The 16,636-nt window shown below is 58.8% G+C and overlaps 1 protein-coding gene across 2 annotated transcripts; it reads right to left on the minus strand.

The window, feature by feature from the left end:
* Positions 1-661: 661 nt before the first annotated feature.
* On the minus strand, positions 662-11,453 carry MFSD2A (MFSD2 lysolipid transporter A, lysophospholipid). Of its 2 annotated transcripts, XM_071453349.1 has the most exons (14): positions 11,324-11,453; positions 11,111-11,233; positions 10,418-10,542; positions 7,294-7,417; positions 7,067-7,145; positions 6,666-6,838; positions 6,441-6,531; positions 5,856-5,977; positions 5,335-5,418; positions 4,055-4,138; positions 3,017-3,129; positions 2,318-2,461; positions 1,800-1,976; positions 662-1,461 (listed from the first exon to the last, which is right to left on the minus strand). In XM_071453349.1, exons 1-14 carry the CDS (start codon positions 11,399-11,401, stop codon positions 1,404-1,406), a joined length of 1,575 nt encoding a protein of 524 aa, XP_071309450.1. In that variant the 5' UTR covers positions 11,402-11,453; the 3' UTR covers positions 662-1,403. The 2 variants fall into 2 exon arrangements, with proteins under 2 accessions (XP_071309450.1, XP_071309451.1); XM_071453350.1 differs by lacking the exons at positions 662-1,461; positions 1,800-1,976 and adding an exon at positions 2,036-2,165.
* Positions 11,454-16,636: the final 5,183 nt, after the last annotated feature.

Genomic DNA, 16,636 nt, shown 5'->3' on the forward strand with positions numbered 1-16,636 from the left:
GCTCCGCGGGACCCTGCACACCCCACGCCTGGTGCGCCTCCGCGGGACCCTGCAGAACCCACACCTGGTGCGCCTCCGTGTTTTCGCCTTCAACACTCCCAGCACCGAGTGGGACTATTTTGTGTCACGATTCGGCCGCACAGCCGCATCCACGCACACAAACCGTGCAACGCGGGGGGGGGGGGGGGGGGGCTGGAATATGACAGCTGCTTTTAATAAATACAGGACAGACAGAGAATTATTTTGCCCCTGCAAATGCCAACCCTTTGATCCCAACACAAAAGAATTTGGAAAAAGAACTGTTCCCAAATAGCTTCAGAGTCCCCCCAGTGTCCCTTTCTCTCCGCTCCCCAGCTGCCTCTCGTGTTTCCAGCCTGGAGTTCACCATCCCTGCTGGCAGCACTTTGATTTCATTCCTCCCTCCACCCCCCTCTTGAAAAGGAGAAAATAAAGGAGCCTTTGTTGGGTGCAGGCACCGAGCAAGGAGCTGCACGGGGGCAAGGGGCTGAGCACAGCCTGCTGCCTGGATTATGGCATTCCTGGACCAGGGCTCAGGAAAAGTCAGTCCTGCACCCCGTGGTGGCTGAAGGGACCCTGGGCTTGCTGACAGCCGTGACAAATCCCAGCTGAGTGAAAAAAAGGAATTCTTCACACCCACCGCCGACTTCCCCCACTTTTATGTAAATTAATATTAACAAGTCCTCGGGTTTGGGCTTTGTACAGATATATACAATCAGGAAACACCTCCATATTTACATCATTAAGTTAATTAGGCTGTGTAAAAAAAGCACAGGTCTCACATTAGTGCCCTCTGAAGAGACAGCAGAGGTGAGCTCACGTCCTGGGCACAGTGTAATGTACACTAACGATCACCCCCAGGCAGGCAGGGCACTGGGCACGGCTGATCCAGGCAAAACCAACCCAGACTGGGCTTCCCTGCCCTCCAGAGCCCCACAGGGAGATGCTTGTCCCTGGGGAGGCACCACCATGTGTGTAATGTACACTACCAGTGCTCTGTGGGCCCCATGCAAGGCACAGGACAGGCACAGATCCCGAGTTCTGGGCAGTGGATGCTCCCCACGGCTCCTCCAGCACCTCCAGGGCCCCATGCAAGGTGCAGGACAGGCACAGATCCTGAGTTCTGGGCAGTGGATGCTCCCCACGGCTCCTCCAGCACCTCCAGGGCCCCGTGCAAGGTGCAGGACAGGCACAGATCCCGAGTTCTGGGCAGTGGATGCTCCCCAGGGCTCCTCCAGCACCTCCAGGGCCCCATGCAAGGTGCAGGACAGGCACAGATCCCGAGTTCTGGGCAATGAATGCTCCCCACGGCTCCTCCAGCACCTCCAGCCCAGGGGGGATGAGCCCTGGGGCGGCCCAGGGTGAGCAGGCAGACCCAGCCCGGGTCACACGATGCTGGCCAGTTCTGTGTTGTCCGACTCTGAGCTGCTGTTGCTCTCCTCCCTGGGGGAAAAGAGTTGGGAATGAGGCGTGGATTAACCCACAGGAGCGAGGGCTGCAGCCCAGTAATGTTTGCCTTGGGGAGCAGGAGCTTCCAGAGGGATGTCAGCACCTCGTGGGGTGTGCACCCCACACGAGCAGCTGGGGCAGGTCCCTGCTGATCTCCCAGCACTTCACACCATCCCTCTGGGAGCTGGGATTGGGAAAACAAGTCAGCACTTCCCTCATGCCACCGCCCACGGGGCCTGGAGGATTCCTGGACAAGCCCCAGTGTGTCCCAACCCGCCTGGTCCTGCCCCCACACACACCCCCACAGGCTGTGTTTGCTGCCTGATGCTCACCTTAAATCCTGCAGGGCTTTCTTGTTCTTGCTCCTCTTCTCCTCGTCGATGGGGTAGAGCTTGAAGAGCAGCAGGCTCAGCAGGATCAGCCCCACGGGCACAGCAGACACCAACATCTTGAGGGTGAAATGCACCTGGCCAGGCTGGGAGCAGCCCCTGGTCTGGTACCCTGCAAAGCTGTGGGCACAAAGGCACCTTCAGACAGAGGAAATGGGGTTTGCAGGGGCTCCCTGAAAAACCAGGGAGAGTTTTGGGGTAACAGCTGGGTTTGGAGCCCATCAATCCCCTCCCAGAGGTTGGGAAGCGCCTCCCGCCCTGTCCTCCTTCAGCCCCCAGGCAGGAACTCAGGTCTGGTACCCTGCAAAGCTGTGGGCACAAAGACACCTTCAGACAGAGGAAATGGGGTTTGCAGGGGCTCTCTGCTCCCTGTGGGGAGAGTTTTGGGGCAACAGCTGGGTTTGGAGCCCATCAATCCCCGCCCAGAGGTTGGGAAGTGCCTCCCTCAGCCAGGAACTCACTCCAGGCTGAGCGTGGAGATGCCCAGGGACACCCCAGCAGTGAACTTGGTGAAGAAGACATAGAAGGAGAAGAAGATGGCCTCGTGGCCACGGGAGCTGGGGTGCTGCAGCTTGAAGTCATCGATGACATCTGGCAGCATGGACCTGTGCAGAGACAGGGACAGTGACAGTGACCACCAGGGCTGGCACAACAAAGCCACCTGTCGCAGACATCTTGTATGGAAAATCCTTTCTTGAGGATTTTTTCCTCCTGAAAAGCTGAGAAGCCTCAAGAACAAAATGTAAACATTGCTTATCTGCTGCTGTAGAATGCAACAGGTGCATCTGGGATTGGCCCATGTTGGATGTTTGTAATTAATGGCCAATCACAGCCCAGCTGGCTCAGACAGAGAGCCGAGCCACAAACCTTTGTTATCATCCTTTCCTATTCTATTCTTAGCCAGCCTTCTGATGAAATCCTTTCTTATATTCTTTTAGTATAGTTTTAATGTAATATATATCACAAAATAATAAATCAGCCTTGTGAAACACGGAGTCAGATCCTCATCTCTTCCCTCATCCTCAGACCCCTGTGAACACGGTCACAGCCACCCCCTCTCTGCTGAGAGCATTTCCCTCAGGAGCCCCACCTGGGGCTGCAACCCCTGCAAACAAACCCTTCTGGGGGTTTCTAAGGCTCTGGAAGCCCCTCAGACTCACCAGGGCAGGAGGAAGGCGGCTGCCACGCTGATGCCAGCGGCGACGGCCACCAGGTAGGTGACAAAGAGGTTACTGTCCAGGACAACCACGAGGATGAGGAAGGGGATGGCAGACTGCAAGGGGACAGAGAACAGGTTGGCATCCCCAGGGCCTGGCTCAGACCCCCTGGCTTCCCCCTCTCCCACATTTCCCAGCCCTCCAGGGTGCCAGAGGTACAGTGTCCCTCCCTGAGCCCCAGGACAGCACAAACAGCAGCAGGAGGATGTCACCATGGTGTTGTATGAAAAATCCCAGCGCCAGGATTTTTCTCCTTAGAAGCTGGGAAACTTCAGCTCCTGCATGTTTTGCTACTTGGGAATGTGATTTGGAGAATTGTTTACCCAGCATGTGAATTGTTTTAATTTAATGTCCAATCACAGCCAGCTGTGCTGGACTCTCTGAGTCTGTCACAGGTTTTTATTATCATTCTTGTCCAGCCTTCTGATGTCTCCTTTCTCTTTCTTTAGTTTAGTTTTAGTATATCATCTCTTTTGATATAATAAATAAATTTATTGTTATTATATTTATTATGAGATATCATAATATCATAAATATAATAAATATAATAATATAATAAATAATATAATAAATAATTATATTTATATATTTATTATAAATGTATATATCTATATAATAAAATAATATAATAAAATAATACACATTTATATAATAAATAATGTAATAATTATATTATTTATTATATTATATATTATATTATCTATTATTTTATTATTCCATAATATAATAAATATTATTATATTTTTATTATATATTAATATTATATATATTGAATATAATATTATAATAAATCAGCCTTCTGAGAGCTTGGAGTCAATTCTCATCTCTCACCTCGTCCTGGGGACCCTCACAAACACCACCACAGGAGGACAGGCACCAAATTGGCATTAGCAGCAGGGGGAAACTCTTTTGGGGAAACTCTGCTCATCCCACGTGGTAAAGACCATCCCCACATGCACCCCACACTGAGGGGACACTCACTGAGATGCCCACGTAGACAGCTCTCTTCTTCCCAAAACGGGTCAGGAACCACTGCCAGAAGGGAATGGTCAGGGTGGCCGAGAGCTGTGGGGACAGAAGGGTCATGGAGGTGCCTCTTGTCTGCTGGAAAGGCCCTTCCCAGCTCCTCCCACCCCAATTCCAGCACCTGGGATTGCCACACGCTCCCGGGGCTGGCACGAAGCCACACGTGGCCTGTGGGGCCACGTCCTCCCCCAGAGCAGAGCCCTGGCACCACACCTGCCCCGAGAGAGGAGGATCTGACTCAGTCCTGGGGGCTGAGAGGGGACCTGTGTCACAGACACATTCTATGAAAAACCCTTTCCTCAGGATTGTTCCTCCTGAGAAGCTGAGAGGCCTCAGGAACGAAACGCAAACAATGGTTATCTGCTGCTGTGGAATGCAACAGGTGCATCTGGGATTGGGCTCATGTGGTTGTTTCTCATTAATGGCCAATCACAGTCCAGCTGGCTCAGACACTGTCTTCTGTCATTCATTCAATTCTTTTTCTATCCTTAGCCAGCCTTCTGATGAAATCCGTTCTTCTATTCTTTTAGTATAATTTTAATATTTAATAATATATATAATAAAATAATAAATTATATATTATATAATAATGTAAATAAATCTATAAAATATATTAATAATAAATATATAAGTAATATAATAAATTTATATTTAATATAATAAATATATATTAACTATATATTGTTATATAATATATATATTTAATAACATATACCATAAAACAATAAATCAAGCCTTCTGAAACATGGAGTCAAATCCTCATCTCTTCCCTCATCCTAAGACCCCTGTGAACACGGTCACAGACCTGATGTTGTCACCTGCCCACACATGGCCAGGAGCCAGGCTCTGTGGGCACCTTGGGCCTTCCCACCCCATGAGGAGAGGCTGGGAAGTGCTTCCAGGAGTGAGGAAAGCTGCAAAGAGCTCTCAGGGAGCTGCTGTGCTCTGTGTTCCTGGCAGCAAACACTGAGATCCTTTTCTCAGAGCAGGGAGGGGAGGGAGACAAGTGGCAGGGTTTGGACAAAAGGCTCCCAAGGCTCCTGGTGTCCCCCATCTGTGGCCTTGCTCAGGCAGGAACAAAGGCCCCGCTGTTCCTGCCAACCCACCCGGCCTCTGCAGGACGTTTGGCAGCTTCTTCTCGCTGCCCTTGTCCCAGGGGATCACTGTCCCTGTCCCTCAGCCCGTGCCAGCCCCCAGGGAGCCCCCCATGGCCTGCAGGACAGGGCCGTACCCACCATGATGGCCAGGAGAATGTTCTGGAAGTCGTTGCGAAAGCCCAGGGTGTAGGTGCAGAAGAGGGCAAAGTTTCCCTCCAGCAGCTGTGGGAAAGGCACAGGCAGGGCTCAGGGGGGACACGTCTGTCCTCACAGACAGGACAGGCACAGCCCCAGTGCAGGCAGGGTCAGGGGGGACACGGGGACACGTCTGTCCTCACACAGCCACACTCCTATCACAGACAGGGGTCAAGGGGGACACCCAGACACCCTGGGGGGACACGTCTGTCCTCACAGTCACACTCCCATCACAGACAGGGGTCAGGGGGGCACCCAGCACCCCAAGGGGACACGTCTGTCCTCACAGTCACACCCCCAGCACAGACAGGGGAAGAAAGCAGCCATTGAGCCATTGACCGAGGGCAAGAGGCCACATCCTCTTCCTCCTGCCCGGGGCAGCTCTGGCTCACCCACCACGTGCTCCCAGCCCCTGGGACGGTCCCCACAGCCACCCCCAGTGCTGCTCCCTGTCCCCAGCTCACCATGAAGGCCAGTGAGGTGAAGAGGAAGCCGGCGATGAGCTTGATGTAGGGCCCGTGGTTCATCACCAGCTTCAGCCCCTGGAAGAAGGAGACAGGCTCGTCCGACTGCAGCTCACAGGACTCTGGGGAGCAGAGATCAGCCCAGCGTTAGAGCCCCCCCAAAACAGCACCCAAGGTGCCCCATCCTGCTGCTCAGCACCCTCCAGAACCCCTGCCCACCCACAGCACCCTCCAGAACCCCTGCCTCACCCACAGCACCCTCCAGAACCCCTGCCCACCCACAGCATCCCAGCCCCTGCCCACCCGGGGGTCCCTCAGCCCCATGGAGCAGCCTGGCTGATTCCCCCAGGGAGAGGGAAGGACACAAGTTTGGATATCACATCCCCCCGGGATGCCCTGGTTGGCACTGGCAAACTTGGCCAGCCAAAAATGGGTGAGATAAAGGTTATCTAACAGACCCCAGAGGTGCTCTGGCCTCCTGCAGCACCTCCCCAGACCCAGAGCTCAGCTCCACCTGCCCCTCTCCTCGGGGAGACAGGAGCATTTCCACAAATCCTGAGCATTCCAAGCCCTGTCCAGCCTCACCTCTCCTCTCCCTCACGCCCAGCACCAGGATGAGGGCACAGAGGATGTAGAGCCCCCCAATGACCCCTGCAGCGATCATGTAGGCGTTTCTCTGTGTGAGACAGGGAGCAGCAGTCAGGGCAGGGGCTCAGCCAGGGCCAGGGGCTCAGCCCTGCAGCCAGGGGAAAGGGGAAGGGGCTCAGCCCTGCCCCAAAGGGAGCACACATCAGGGCACCCCCAGCTTACAGTGTCTGTGAGACCCCTGGTGTCGTGGGTCATGTTCAGCTCCTCCATGGCCACTGAGGAGTTGGTCAAGCCAAAGAAGAAGGGGCTGCCCACGCAGGGAGTGTCTACCTTGCCAACGATCTGGCCCTGGATGGCAGTGCCCAGCACGGTGCCCAGCACCTCCACGGTCATTCCTACAGGGAGAGGCCAGCACTGAGCACAGCCCCTGTCCCCAGCAGAGCATCCCCAGCTGGGATTCACTGCCCTTCAAGGGGAGAAACGAGCTCCAGATCCTCGAGGGATAAAGGGAAAAGGGATGGGGGGAAAAAGGGAAGGAAGGAGGGGAAAAGAAAGGGGAAAGGAAAAAGAAGAAAGAAAGGAAAAGAAGGAAAGGGGAAAGGCAAAGAAAGGGGAGCTCTCACGGTAGGCAGTGGCTGAGTCCCGCTCGCTCTGCTCCCTGCTGATGAACATGGTGAGGGCTGAGTAAGGCACGTGGAAGCACTGCAATGGCACAAGGAGAACTGGCTCAGGGAGGATACCACAGCCCAAGGAGGGACCTGGGGCAGGGTGGTTTCTGCCCCTCTGTGCAGCTCAGGCATTGGCAGGGGCTGGCAGCCTCCGTGCCAGGTGTGAGCAGAGCCTGACTCACCGTCACGAGGGTCTGGAAGGCACAGTAGAAGACAAGGTACCACATCACTTGTCCTGTGGAGATGTCCGGCACGAACCAGATGAGGAAGTAGGAGATGATGGCGAAAGGGGTGGAGAACATGATCCTTTGAGAGAAGAATGTGTCAGCCTGAGCAGCCCAGCTCTCCCCACACATCCCGTGGGCTTCGGGCAGCTGATCTGGGGGCTCCTGAGCTGCCCCAGGGCTGATCCAAACCAGCCTGGAGGCAGCAGCTCAGGTCTCACAGGGTCAGAAGAGCTGACTCAGAGTTCCAGGGAAGAGCTTTCCTTGCACTAACAGAGGAGTCTCCTTCTACAGAAGTGATTGATCTGCTCTTGCCTTGGGCTTCCACCCCCAGTCCCGACCTCTCCCCCAGGCAGCACTGCTGTGTTCAGCAGGATGTAATCACCCCCCTGATCCTGGCAAGGGCCGGGGAGCAGCTGGGGAACAGCTCAGCCCTGCTCCCCAGCAGCCAAAAACCTCTCACCAGCTTGGCTTTGCTGCCAAGGCCTCCCAGGCCCTGGTCCTGGGGTCAGCCCTGCTCTGCTGGCAGCAGTGGAGCAAACCAGCAGCAGGCTGGCTCCTTCCTCCACCTCTGCCCAGCCTTCCAGAGCTGCAGGAGCAGGGACATGGGATGCAAAACACAACAGAGGATCAGAGGGGACTGCTCAAGTGCTGGGCCTAGCAGCAATTCCTGCAGGATCTGCCAGCAAGGGCATCTGCCCTCTTCATCCCGTGGCTCTCGTAACCCCTGTCCTGCTGCAGGACAGCCAGGACACAGCTCTGCCCTGCTCCAGCACCCCAGGGACACCCCAGGCACCCAGGGCCCCCCATCCCTCAGGGGAAGAGGGGAGAAGGAAGGAAGGAAGCCAGCCAGGTGCTGAGGTTAGACCCACATCTGTTTAGAAGATGGATTTTGCTGGGGAATTTGTGAGCACCCTGCGTTCCACAAACCCCGGGACAGACTGTGAGGTCCTGGAGCGAGTCCAGCAGACCTGGACATGGGACAGGGCCACTCATGGCCTGAGCTGGCCCTTCCCTGCCAGGGTACAGCGAGATCTTTCCGAGATCTTTCCGTCTGGGCTGACGTACAGGACACAAAGCTTAAAGCGAAAGTCAGGGAAGGAGCAGGGAGAGCGAGAAACAGAAACTCCATGGATGGAGAGCAGCGACAGAGGCTGCACAGGACCCAACACATTTTTGCACACCCACGTCACCCCTGCAGGGGAAGGAGGGGGGAGGAAAGCGCCCAGCAGCTCCAGCCCCTCCTGCTGCCGCTTATCTGCCCTCCCATATGCGGAGCTGAGGGAAACACGGAGCCAAAAGCTGAATGAAAGCACCGGGAGAGGACAGAGCAGCATCACGCTGGCCATCCCATGCGCGTCAGATGTGCCAATTCCCCCCAGCATCGGGCAGCTGAGCCCCAGCCAGGGCTGACCACAGCTCCTGGCAGGAGTGGAGTGACTGAGAGTAACCCCTGACCCAGGGCGAGGTGATTAAGGAGCTCGGAGGCGGCTGTGACGTGCCCCGGCGCTCATTGGCCCCGCTGGATGGTGTGTTCCTTTGTGCCTCTCGCACACCCCTTCCCAGCCAGCCCAAGCTGCTGGAAAATGGCTGGAAAAGGTCAAGGCCAGGGGTTTCTCACTCACAGACACCTCAAGGAAAAAGTTCAGTCAGCGGGAAGTCCGCTGTGGTCACGGAAATGCGGATCCCAGCTTGGAGCTGGGCACAGGGTGACGTCCACGAGGCTGGGGGGAAAGGAGGAAGCAGACAGCATGGATGAGCTGGTGGATGGAAATGTGCCAAAAAATGCGTTTCAAAGAGAGAGCGCTGAAAGGCAGAGAGGTGGTGGCCCTCAGGGAAGGCGTCCTCTCCCTTCCAAGGAATGGAACAGCCACAGGCTTTGTGCTGGAGCCAGCTGGGCTTGGTCCCACAGATCAACCCTCACACACGGCAGGGTCACACCTTGCAGGTGCTCAGGGTTGGGGTCAGGCAGAAGCCTTGAGACCACCCCAGTGCCTGCAGCTCCTGCCTTTGCACACAGGGAAACTGAGGCAGCCACAGCGGCACCACCAGCCTGGGGCCGGCAGAGCCAGAAAAACCTGGGTTTAAGAGGTTTAAAATCAGCTCGGCTCCATCCAAATGGGGCTCAGCGGGCAGCCCTTGAGCCATGCACAATAGCAGCGAGCTGTGGGGCCCAGCACAAGCAGAAAGAGCTCTGGCTAATTTTAACGAAGCAGGAGCTGCTCGGAGGAATGCGGCCACTTCAGTCCCACCCCCTGCCTGGAGATTAGGGCGAGCGGAGCCGTCCCCGCACGCCCAGCCTGCCCCGCGCTAATCTCCAGACCCCAGACCCTGCTGCAGGCAGGCAGAAGCTATTTCAGGCCACGTGTGTGCAGCCTGCCTTCACCAACTGCCTGCTGCTGCTGCTGCTGCCCAGAGCTATTCCAGGAAAGCCAGGAAGCAGAGGGTATAATTCTGTGGGGGACAGCACTGCGTCCCTGCAGCTCCACTCACTCCCCCCGTGCCCACCCTCGCTGTGTTTCAGCCATCCCACAGGCACACGAGGTTATTTTAGCCACCCTGTCCCCTGCTCAGGCATTAAAGCTCCACATCCCGTGCAGGAACAGGTGTTCAGGGATGTCCTGAGCCATCTGAGGGCTCACAAAGCCCATCCCTGCTCCCAAGGGCACAGGGAGCACCCCGTGCAGACACCCAGATCCAGCACAGCTGTTTCCCTGCAGTCTCGTGACTGTCAGCCACCACCACGGATCTGTCACACACACCCCCAACCCTCCTCCCCGTGGTGCCACCTGCCCTGGCTGCCACCACAGCACCACAGGAACAAAGTCCACCACATTGGAGTTTGCAGGTGCAGTGACATTTAGGTCAGCCAGGCTCAGCAAGAGCAACGGGCACAAACTCGAGGCCACCCAGCTGTCAGTGGCGCCCGGGGCTTTTTGGAGCTCTTGGCACCACACCTGGGCGAGCCAGGGCGTCAGCACATCCTGCCCTGCACTGCTACATGCCAGGAGATACCCAAAGGTGACTGGAAGAGCTGTGACACAGCAGGCAGGGAATGCAGGGTGCTACCAGCAGCTCTTACCAGGGCATCAGGCGGCCGAAGCGAGTCCAGGAAGTTTTGCTGATGAAGAACCCCACCATGGGGTCTGTGATGGCATCCCACACTCGTCCCACAAATAGGATGATGGAGGCATAGAAAGCGTCCACCTGCAGGAGGAGGAACTTGGGTCAGGAAATGCAAACCCTCAATGCTCTCAGGGCCCCTCCTGAGCCCCTCAGGACCATCCCAGCCCTACCCACTGTGACTCCCCCCAACCAGTTGGGAGCAGTCCCTCGGTCTCTCCCCCTCCTTCAGAGGGATTTGAGGCTCCCAGAACCTCCGAGTGGAATTTCCACATCTCAGAGCCGAGCCCCCAAACCCAGCACAAGGCAGCCCAGGGGTTCTCCTTCCACAGTTTCCTTCCCTCTGCGTTTCACACCGACTCGGCCCGCTGTAGGATGGGTCCTGTGCCCCGCAAAACTGCCACCACGACCCCGCTTTGTCCCGCACGGCAACAACAACACGTATGGGACCGGCCCGGGGGAAACTCGCAGCCCCCGGGACGCGGGGCAGCTCCATGCCCGGGGCAAAGCGGCACCGGGAGCTCCGGGACCCGCATCCCGGGGGTTGGGGCACTACCAAGGCCCCGCAGCTCCATCCCCGGGGGCAAAGCGGCACCGGGAGCTCCGGGACCAGCAGCTCCGGTGCCAATCCCGCCCTCCAGCCCGGCTGTACCTGCGCCACGTCCAGGAGGTAGATCTGGAGGAAGAAGCCGAGGGCGCAGCCCGTGATCTGGTACGGAGCCCCCCCGACGGCGTAGCACAGCTTGCTGCACACCGACAGCCGCTCCCGGCCCTCCTGCAAACCGGGACGGGCATTAGCGACCCCGGGCAGCGCCCCCCGCCCCGCACCGGCCCGGATCCCCCCCAGGCCTGCCCCGGGGCTCACCCTGCGGCGGTGCTGGCGGAGCGCGGGCGGCAGGAGCCCCCCGGCCCCGGGCCGCTCCGCTCCGCCGCCCCCGGCCATGCCGTGCGCGATGAATGGAGCGAGCCTCCGCCCGCCCGCCCGCCCTTGTACCGGGGGGACCCGCCCCGAGATGGGCAGCGCCGGCCCGCCCCCACCCGCCTCCGCCGCCTCCTCCTCCTCCTCCTGCTGTCCCAGCCCTGCCCGGCGTTCCCCTCCCCTGAGTCCTGGTGCTTTCGTTGCCTCTCGTCTGTCCCACATCCCTCCAATCCCCCGTTCTTCATCCCTCAGCCCCCCACTCCATCCCTGCCCTTCATCCCTCAGCCCCCGCTCCCTCCCTGCCCTCCATCCCTGCCCTCCATCCCTCAGAATGGCAGAACGGTTTGGGTTGGAAGGGGCCTTACATCCCATCTCCTGTCACCTCCCTGTCCCCTCCCAGCCAGGTTCTCCGAGCTCCATCCTCCCTGGCCTTGAGCACTGCCAGGAATGGAGCATCCACCACCTCTCTGGGCAGCCTGTGCCAGCGCCCCACCACCCTCATCGTTAAAAACTTTCTTTATATCTCACTGAAATCTCCCCTCTTTCAGTTTAAAGCATCACCCCCGTGTCCTGTCACGACAGGCCCTGCTAGAAAGGGTGCAGGGGACTCTCAGTGTCCCCCTGGCTGGATGGCCACATGGACCTCCATCCCAAATCAGTAACACAAAACACCCTGAAACAAGAGAGGAGTGGATAAAGTTTCTCTTTTCCTCGGGGAAAATCTCTTGCCCAGGAGCAGAGGGGACTCCTGTGGTGGCACCTGACCATGATCTAGGGACCAGACTCCCCAGCTGTGTGTGACCCCAGCACCATTACCCTGTTCCCTTTGTCCCAGGGGCTCCTCAGCTCCTGGGAATGCTTTTGGCATTCCCATCCTTGAGCAGAGCTGCCTCCTGGGCAAACAGGGCTCTAGGGGAACAAAGAGAGGCCTTTGAGACAGAGATTGTGCAGAAAGACCACAGATAGGGGAGCCCAGCCTTGCATATGAACAGGAGACGTAGACAGACCAGGATTTCCCTGGATTAGGAGGATTTTCTCCCCCAGATCTGCTATTGCACAATTTCCTGTGGGGGATTTGAGCCCTTCCTCCGGGGGCAGGTGCTCTGGGGGATCCTCATGGTGATAAATGACCCACCAAGGGCTGACCCCATCAGGGATGTCCCTGCAGCAGCTCCTGCCAAGCCTGGGGACCCACAGTGGTTGGGGTTGGGCCACTCACAGGGTCACCAGAACCACTTCAGTGACACCACACCGGCCTGGCCTCCACATCCCCCAGCTGGGGACACCTCTGGGGCCTCCTGGGGGATGAGTCCCAAATTCTGGCCCTGGGGACATGGAAGGGTGGGGGCTCCAGTGCAGGATGCCATCCCTGCTGCCACCCACCCCTCCCACTGTCACACATCCGGCACAGCCTGGGGCAGGATCTGAGCAAGTGTGAGAGCACCCGAAACCAGACAGCCCTGCCAGGCTGGGCCAGCCCTGCCAGGGAGCGTGGGCTTGGGGGCAAACAGCACACAGGTGATCCCAGAGCTTTTGGAGGCCTGAGTGTGGGGATGGCACTGCCTGACACCACAGAGCTTCCCCAGGGCTCAGGGCACCTCCTCTGTCGGGCAGGGAGTGACAGTGACAAAATGAGTGGAGGGAAGGAGGAGGCAGCGGGGCTGGAACCAGTGGTGCATTTTCCTCTCCTCCTTTTCTCTGCACGCCCAGGGAGCTGGGGCTGCTGTGACCCCGGGGCTGGGGGCACTGTGCCCCTCCCTGTCAGGCTGGGCAGTTTTTAGCGGTGTTCCTGCAGCCCACAGGGGTTTGGGATGGCATTCTGCAAACCTCCAGCCAGGCTCTGTGCCTGCTGCCCAACAACTTCTTGGGGACAAAGGGGACTCATTGCAGGGCTACACGTGGCGTGTCACAGGGCAGAGAGGGACAAGATGGGGCCAAGATGTGTTGGCACAGCCTCTGCTCCCTCCCTGGGCATCCAAGCCTCCCATGGGCATGGCAGAGTGGCTCGAAGGCTGCAGTGGGATGGGGACATGTCGCAGACATCTTTTATGAAAAGTCTTTTTTTTAGGATTTTTCCTCATGAGAAGCTGAGAGGCCTCAGGAACAAAATGTACCCAATGGTTATCTGCTGCTGTGGAATGCAACAGGTGCATCTGGGATTGATCTCATAGAGTTGTTTCTAATTAATGGCCAATTGCAGTTAGTTGGCTCAGACTTTGTTATCATTCTTTCCTATTCTATTCTTAGCCAGCCTTCTGATGAAATCCTCTCTTCTATTCTTTTAGTATAGTTTTAATATAATATATATCATAAAATAATAAATCAGCCTTCTGAAACATGGAGTCAGATCCTCCTCTCTTCCCTCATCCTCAGACCCCAGTGAACACGGTCCCAGGGACATCCAGAGACAGACCCCAGGACACCCCTGGGACACCTGCCAGGCTCTGGGGGTGGCTGCCCACTGTGGGGAAGCCCTCTGGGCTCTGCAGCTTCAACCCCCAGCCCTGCTGGAAGTGGGGATCCAAAGGGCACGGGGCCACCAGGAGCTGCCCTGGCATCGTGTGTGGAGCCGTGCCAGCTGCCAGCAGGGCCACGGCAGCTCCCGAGGGCTGTGCCAGCACCGGGGACACGCACTCGGCGCTGCCTGGGGACCTGTGCCAGCACCGTGCAGCAGGGCCAGGTTATTCTGTCCCTCTGTCGCTGTCCCCGCAGCCCCCGGGGCAGTCACACCCCCCTGTTTGCACAGCCGGCGGCTCTCGGGGCTGTTTGCCCAGCGCTGGAGAGGTGGGGATCAAAGGGCTCCGGCTCTTCCCGGCGCTGCTTCTGCACCTTCAAAGCACCCGGAGCCCCTTGGAGCCCGGACAAGCTCCTGCCTCGCCCTGGGAAAAGCTGAGGCCGTCCCGGAGGCCACGGGGAGGAAGGAAAGGAGGGAGGAAGGAGACGTGGCCGGGCGCTATAGGCTGGAGGAGAGCGTGTTCCTGCTGGAACAGGCAGCTCGGAACGGCGACAGTGCCAGGGTGTCCCCAGCCATGGCCACTTGTCACTGCAGGTGCTGGCTCAGCACAAACCTGGGCGGCAGCTCAGTCCCTGCCCTCAGTGCAGGGCGATTTGTTTCCTAAGGGAGAAGAGAGAGCTTCTCCCGCGCTTCCCAGGGAGGGAGAAGGGTGGCAGCAGCCCGGAGGTGGCAGGGCTGCGGCTGGTGACACCCTGGGGACACGCCTGGGGCTTCCAGCGTGGGGACTGGGGGCAAAGCTGAGCCCGGAGTGCAAAGGGAACCTCAGCCCGGAGCCCACCGGGATTCCCGATCCCGCAGCTCCTGCCCCATCCCACCGGGATTCCCGACCCCGCAGCTCCTGCCCCATCCCGCAGATTCCCGACCCCGCAGCTCCTGCCCCACCCCGCAGCAGCTTTGGGATGCTCGGGGCTGCTCTGGAAGGGCCAGGAGAGCATTTAGGGCGCTGCGGCCATCGCGGGGACCCCAGAGCTGGGAAATCTCAGCCCCGAGCCAGCGATCTCACAGGGGCTGGAGCTGGCAAAGCTTTGCGGGGTCCGCCGAGCCCCGAGCTAGCAAGGGAAGGGCCGGAGCTGCCCCGGGACGTCCCGGGACACCCCGGGACACCCCGGGACACACCGGGACACACCGGGACACCCCGGGACACCCCGGGACACACCGGGACAACTGCCAGCCCTGCTCCTCTGCCTGCCCACTGCCCGCTGGCGATGGGGAAACTGAGGCACGCAGTGGTGGCAGCGCTGTCCCCCTGGCGGGGGGCGCCCGCTGCGGTGTCACCCGCGCGTCCCCGTCCCCGCCGCCCCACGGGCGCTGCTCCCGGGGCCCAGCAGGTGGCGCCCCGAGCCCGGCGGTGCCGGCGGACGGGGACCGGGACCGGGGGGAACCGGGGAGAACCGGGGAGAGCGTGATGGACCCGACTGGGCTGGATTTGGCTTGTCTGTGCTGGTCTACACTGGACTGAGTGCACTGGGCTTTACTGGGCTGTGCTGGTCCATGAAGAGCCCTGCAGTGCTGGGCTGTACTGGGCTGTACTGGGCCGTACTGGTCGCTGGACTGGGACAGTTTTCTCCCTCCAGAACTGGTGCTGCACCCCAGGCACCAGTTCCCAACCTCCCAGTCCCTCCGGGGCTGCCGGCTGGGGCAGATCCCGTGGCCTCATCAATGCACACTGGGTGAAGAAAGGAGGGCGCTGGGGCTGAAGTGGGTTCACTCACACTGTGAGGGGAATCTGTTGGTTCAGGGTGGACTTTGTACCTCTGTGTGTGTGTGTGGGTAACAATTAAGGGCAGGAGGGAAAGCCCCACTGTGTTTTCACAACAATTATTGCCCTTTCTAGGAGGAACTTGGCATTGGAGAGATGCAGCATCCTGTGCTGCATGGGCAAAATGCTGCTGGTGGGAGCTCTGTGTGTCCCAGACACCCCAAATTCCATCCAGCCTGTGGCTCCTGACATCCCCAGGGGCTCCCAGCCCCTCCACGGCCCTTCCTCTGTTCACAGACCTCATTTCTCATGAGCACTGTGTCCCCCTGCTCTGTTTTCCTGGTGTCCCCACAGCCCCTCCGTGTTCTAGCCCCTCCTTTTTGCTGAAGTTGGTGCCTTTCAGGGGAGGAATGCTCCCAGCTGGGCCTGTCGGGGCTTTGGGGAGGAGCGGGGATGTCTCCAGGTGGCATCCAGGGCGGCACCGTGAGCTGGACACAAGCACTGAGTGACCCCAGTGCTGCCCCGTGCTGAGGCCCTCTCCTGCCTGTGGTGTGAGCAGTGGTGGCTGACAGCCAAGAGGATGAGAAAGAGCCCTCAAAAATCATCCCCGCCAGCACAACGATGCCTCCTTGTGACTTGTCCCCTCTTCCCCAGTTGGCTTTGCCCCGGTCCCCGGGCTGGTGGCTCAGCTGCGTGTCCCTCCCCAGCCCTTGCAGAGAGGGATCCCCCAAACCCTGCCCCTCTCGGGGGGCCAAGGACGGCGCTGGGAGCCCCCGGGGCTCTCCTGGGGGCGGCGAGGAGCCCCCAGCCCAGCGCACGGCGGAGCTGCTGGTCCAGAACCCCGTGAGCATCCCCGGTAGCGACACCGGGGACCCCCGGGGGGACCTCGCACCCCCCTCCCCGTGTCCCTTCGGGGGGCGGGACACAGAACATGACCACGCCCTTTATGCAAATCCTCACGCGGCGATTGGCGGGGGCGGGCCCGGGCTCCGCGGCCGGGCTATAAGAACGGGGGAACAATGCGCCCGCGGTCCCGGCTCGGGGG

The sequence above is a fragment of the Agelaius tricolor genome, unplaced genomic scaffold (assembly GCF_023055355.1).
Source record: "Agelaius tricolor isolate 1412-34295 unplaced genomic scaffold, bAgeTri1.0.p SCAF_36, whole genome shotgun sequence".
NCBI classification, from domain to species: Eukaryota; Metazoa; Chordata; class Aves; order Passeriformes; family Icteridae; genus Agelaius; species Agelaius tricolor.